Consider the following 6,069-nt stretch of genomic DNA (forward strand, 5'->3'; position numbering starts at 1 on the left):
TCAATCAGACGAGCTTGTTTTACTCAAAAGATCTTATAATTTAGTTCTTTACAAAGGTTTATTGATAAATAAATAAGGTCTAGAGTTTTTACTTACTAGTGAAAAAGGAAAAGAAGACATGAACTAAAACGACATCATCATGTCACAATGTTGGATTCTGTGATATGCTTTTATGGAATTTAGAAGTACTATGTATTGCAAATAATTATTGAAAAATGATGGGCCACAAGGATATTTTTACTCATTTTAGTTTTGCAAATTTCTTGATGGATGTATCTATTTTTTGGTTAAAAAATAAGGGAAATGCTAATGAGTGTCTTTAGGGCACTAGTTAAGAATCCAGTTAAAGAAAGTTTTTATTGGAAAAAAAAAACAATTAATGTTTTGACAATTTTTTTCATTTCCCATAAAAGTGATGTCAAAACTTTCTTAAAATGGATTGTTAACGAGTGCTGTAAGGGGTTAGAGCACCCAATAAAGAAAAAAGAGGTCATGTTTGTATTCGTAAAAAAAATGATACCTATTTTAAAGTTTTTTAGCTTACTTCAATATCTCATTATTTTTCAAGATGTTTTAATATTTTACTTTATAGTAAAATGTCGTCCAAAAATAGTTTTTTTTTTTTTTTTGAGAAACCAGACTTTTGCGGTCTGAGAATTATTGATAAACAAAATTAAGGAACATCAAAACTAATTAACTGGGAAATATCCTCAGGCATACTGTCTAGCCAAACCTGAAGCCCCAATAAGTTTTTTGACTTCTTAACTAGAGCATCAGCGACAACATAAACAAACTGAGCGGACTGAAAAACAAAGACTAGAGAGTGAATATCATCCACTAAATTCCCATAAGATGTCAACACGTCCTTCCCCTTAGAGATGGCGTTGATTACTGAAGCTACATCCCCTTCGAAGATAATTGTGTGAAGACCCAAATCTGCAGCAAAAATTACGGCTTGACAACAAGCTAGAGCTTCCAAGTTAGCAACAGACATGGATAGCGGTGCTGGCATCGACAAGGCTGCCAAGGCAGCACCATGCCAGTTGCGGACAACAATCCCAATTCCTGCCGTGTTGGTGGCTTTGAACACCGCAGCATCGAAATTCACTTTGAAGCATCCTTGTTCTGGAGTTTATAGATAGTCATTTTACTATCTATAAACTATTTTTGTACAATAATAAAATGTAATGAAAACAATAGATTTTAAATAATCATTTAATTACCACCGCGCACGGTTCCTTTACAAGTATAAGTGCTTGTGGGGGGTAAGGAGCTTTGCACACATATACACTTATATTAGGTTGGAGTAGAATTCCAAAAAAAATCATTCAATTTGACTAGAAAAATAAGGTAAGATTATTGCTTGAATTTGTTTCCTAATTTGGGTGAAAAGATTAACATATTTATAATATATATCTTTTAATAGAACTAGAAAGCTAAAGATACATCCACTTCTCCTACTATCTTATATAAAAAGAGCCAATGGCTCCATCCATCTACACTTTTTGGTTTTTGCTCTTTTTTTTATTTTATTTTTTTATAAATATTTATATGTGCCAACACAATATTGCTATACTAACTCAAAATATTCTTACAATATTTGTCACAATTGTTGAGAACTCAGTTCCTTATAGATCAAAATAAAATAAAATAAAAAGAAAAATACTAAGTTCACAATATTTTCACAATAATTTCAAAACAAATCCTAAGTGGCAAGGTATTATTGATGAATAAAAAAATGATATCAGTAATGGGCCCAATTTAAAACCAATAACAATTTGTCATAAAAAATTTGTTGTGAAAATTTTGTGAAGGTAACTGTGGGGCTAGAAGACTTATGACCCGGCCCACTTTCCACTAGGACCTAGGGCCTGTGCCGAGGAGAATAGTTGCCGAGGACAAGTGGTGAAAGACCAAATAGCCTAGAGACGCAACCGAGGATGACCCTGTCCTCGGCATCCCAAGACTTCAAAGGGAAGAGCGACATCTTGTTGAAGGTTGCCTTTAAAATGCCCCCAAAAGAAAAGGCGAGTAGAATGGGACCCACATGGGGGTACGGATTGGGGGTGGTTCAAGGTAAATACGTCACCTCCGCATTGAATGCGCCCACAAACGTCCTTACCATATTAATGAGAAAAGACACCTGAACAGTGTGGTTTCGGTTAGTGCAACTAACAAAAGGCAGAGGGAGGCGGCTGATGGGACAGGTATTTGAATAAGTACCTGCCTGATAAACAAGTGGAGGGTCAGGATCAACCGAAAAGGGCTATATAATGTGAAGACTTATGCGCCAAAAAAGAGAGCTTCCAGACGATAGAGTCCTAAAAAAGGGAGAATAATAAGGACATGAAACTCCTTGGACGAGGTCTAAGGACCGGAACCACTCATGACGTACCAGAATAGATTGTTATCAAACTCGTCAGGTTCATCCTTGTGCAAATCGCTATGGAAACCCTGATTAACTACCGTCCAGTGACCAAGGCCTAGCCTTTCAAACCCACGCTCTACAAATTATATTGTTTGGGCCCCTAACGTGCTAACCCAGTATCATTTTGGGGTTGTTACCAATTGAGTCCTTACAATTGGCGTCGTCTGTGGGAAAGGGCTTGTCTGTTGGCACAGGCGGTGGGTCGAGAAAGTCCCCCCATCACTTCCAATAGCCCGTTGTAGTGCCCTAACATAAAGTTCCATTAGGGGCTATGCTTCGAAGCGTCAGTAGCGCGGATGGTTCTAGGGGCTTGGCCGAGGGGCTAATCCCCCTAAACCAATGTCCCACACCTTGGCCGAGGGGCTGATCTCTCCAAACTTAAAAAGCTAAGTTTTGGACAGAACCAAGGTATTGCATGGTCCTCGGACTCAAACCTATGGGGAAACCAACTACTTAAAAAGCTAAGTTTTGGACAGAACCAAGGTATTGCATGGTTCTCGGACTCAAACCTATGGGGAAACCAAATACTTAAAAAGCTAAGTTTTGGACAGAACCAAGGTATTGTATGGTCCTCGGACTCAAACCTATGGGGAAACCAACTACTTAAAAAGCTAAGTTTTGGACAGAACCAAGGTATTGCATGGTCTTCGGACTCAAACCTATGGGGAAACTAACTACTTAAAAAGCTAAGTTTTGGACAGAACCAAGTTATTGCATGGTTCTCGGACACAAACTTATGGGGAAACCAACTACTTAAAAAGCTAAGTTTTGGACAAAACCAAGGTATTGCATGGTCCTCGGACTCAAACCTATGGGGAAATCAACTACTTAAAAATGCTAAGTTTTGGACAGAACCAAGGTATTGCATGGTCCTCGGACTCAAACCTATGGGAAAACCAACTACTTAAAGGAAATCTGGATACCAAGTTGGTCCTAACAACACACATGACATCTCGGATGATGCCTATATCCCCACTGAAGTAGGTTCAGACACGAGTTCAATGCCCTATGGGTGCGGGTGAGCTAGCATTCTGAAACATGATCCTAAATATATCATATGTACAACCATTCATACATATTAAGATAACTAGTTCAACAATCATAAGGTCCATAACAATAGTAAATATCGACGAGGGAAACTAACATGTAATCCAAAGGAAAGAGGAAGAAAAGAATTTCATATATGTGTTCAATAGGTTCAAATACAAGCAAACTATAAAGTTTTCAAAATAAAAGGGAAACTAGGTAATAATTAAACTAAAAACAAATACGGAGGCTGGTCGGGGCTTCTACTTATTCAATTTTGTGTCGGCCACATCTTGGGAAGGCAGAGCAGGACTAACTTCGGCGCCCTGGAGGACAGCCCCTTCTGGAGAAGGCTGAGCAGGATCGGTGTCGGTGCTCTTGGGGACCTCAGCGAGGGGAATTTTCTGCAGGGGCTGGGCAAGGATGGTTGGCTCCTCGGCACTAGGAATCTGAGCACTAACCGTTGGCTCGGCACCTTCTTGGGGCATTTCGGGATTCAGTCCTCCAGGTGCTTCCGTCGCATCAAGAGGCTCTCCTCCATCGGTCGATTCGCTGGAGGGGACGATGATCAGAGTAGCTTCTGACTGAACAGCACTGGCCTTCTGTGGATCGCGCATAGGCTCGGAGCTGGAGGAGGTAGTCTCGCGGATGGCTGGAGGGTAAAATACGCTCTCCGCCTTCCACAAGTCAGACGAAGCATCCACCCTAACTCGTTTTAAGGTTTCTTCCCAAACCTGGGAGCAGTATAGTCTGCATACTGTAGGAATTTGAGCTTTAAGGGAGGCCTGAGTTTCAGCTACCCCTGTCTCGTAACCTTCCTCTTCGGCCTTGTCCCTAGCAGTTTCGGCCTTGTTTCTGGCAAACTCAGCCTCTTGCTTGGCCCTCACGGCTTCGTCCCGGGCATACTCCGCCACACCCTTAGCGTTGTCTGCCATGATCAGTTTCTTCTTCAAGTCACTGATCTGCTCCTTAGCTATCTGCAGCTACTCCTCGGCGGCGAGTAGGCTCTTTGTCTGTTCCTCGGCTTGCGTTTGGGCGCCCTTTAAACCCGCTAGGGCACTATCCCTGTCTCGGGTAGCATCCTTCAAGTCCTCCCTAGCCTTCGTGAGGTCAGTCTCGGAAGCTTTGAGGGTCCGCGAAGCATCTATGCGTTTGGTGCGTTCACCTTCGGCGGCCTTACTCTGCTTATTAACTTCTTCCTCCATCCTATAGGTGGCCTGGAGAGCCTGTCAAGGGAGATAAGTACATTGTGAGTGAAAGTCTGGGAGCAAGAGTTAATAGAGTTTTAGGTTTCAAGAGTCTTACCATACCCAAGTACCTCTTCACGCTGAGGAAAACCTCCTGCATCCTCATGTTCTTCAACTTTTCCACATCAGTAGGAAGCAGCATGGTTCTCCCTAATGCGTCGGCCATATAACCGCTCTCACCATCTCCAAGGTCTTTCATGGATGCGGTTTCCAGCAATGGCTCCCCGTGGAGCATGGGGGCGGGAAGCCAAGCACTCGGCGCGGATTGGGTTTCGATCCCTTTCCCTTTGCCTTAGGCGGATTGGGCCTCGGTCCCTTTTCCCTTACTTTGGTGCCCAATCTTTAGCTGTTTTTGGGCTCGCGAGGTCTCATCCCTCTCCTGAGAGGATTGGGATTTTTCCCCATCCATGGGTTCCTTACCCTTGGGGCTCCTCTTTCTCTTTGAGTCAGTGGGTTCCGGTTGAGGAGGCAGAGTTGATTGGGGAGGAGCAGGAAGTTTGGGACGGGGAGATTGTGGCTGCGACTTAGCAGAGGAAGACCTAGTCTGCACGGGCTGAGGTTGAGACGGGGGAGACGGAGCATTGGATTGCGGCCTTCCCTGTACACCCTTCCCCGACTGGCCCTCAATGAGGTCGAACAGGCTAGTTGGGGGCTTTCTCTTAAGACCCATCTCGACTCGAGAGGATGTTCCTACTGACAACAGTTCTGCTTCGGATAGGTCTAGGTCACCTAGATCACCAGAAGGATCCTCGGATGGGTCGGGTTGTTCAAATGTCCCAAATCCCTACTCGGACTGACCCAACTCGCCTTCGTCCTCCGTTGCTTGGTGAGATGGGGAGGAGTCCACCAATGGGATGCCCTCTAGGACAGAAGATCCTTCGGAGATTAAAAATCTTGATTTGACTACGGTAATTTTTGGGAGCCGAGGATGGTTAGCGTTGATCACGTGCCTTGGGTCGGCAAATGACTTCTGAAGGGGGGCGTACCCTAAGATTTTGTGAGCGGCTCTGACTTGACCATCCTCGTCATTTACAAAAACTGTCGCTTGAAGGACAGTCTCCAAGTCCACTCAGTTAACCAGGTGAAAATGTCGGTGAAAGGCGTTTGGATCTGCAAGAAAAAGACATGCACATGGTTAGTAACCAAACCACATCAAATTAAAATGGCGTAAAGGATCGACACCCTTCCATTCTCTATATTCCACCTGGTTCTCCCTCCACTATTGGGTATGGAATGCCATCATGCCATTCACCGGATACGATAAGGAAGTCATTGTTTAACCTCTTGTTGGAATCGGGGAGGCATTGGATTAGTCGAACCCTTTTGTCTCTCGTCTTCATGTAATAGGATTTTCCCTTCAAATTTTGG

The 6,069-nt window shown here is 43.4% G+C and overlaps 1 protein-coding gene across 1 annotated transcript; it reads right to left on the minus strand.

Annotated features, from left to right (window-relative positions):
* Positions 1 to 4,993: 4,993 nt before the first annotated feature.
* LOC115957832 (putative uncharacterized protein DDB_G0294196) lies at positions 4,994 to 5,371 on the minus strand. The gene has a single exon (XM_031076165.1). The coding sequence runs from the start codon at positions 5,369 to 5,371 to the stop codon at positions 4,994 to 4,996; it is 378 nt and encodes a 125-aa protein (XP_030932025.1).
* Between the last annotated feature and the right edge of the window lie 698 nt (positions 5,372 to 6,069).

The sequence above is a fragment of the Quercus lobata genome, chromosome 2 (assembly GCF_001633185.2).
Source record: "Quercus lobata isolate SW786 chromosome 2, ValleyOak3.0 Primary Assembly, whole genome shotgun sequence".
NCBI lineage: Eukaryota > Viridiplantae > Streptophyta > Magnoliopsida > Fagales > Fagaceae > Quercus > Quercus lobata.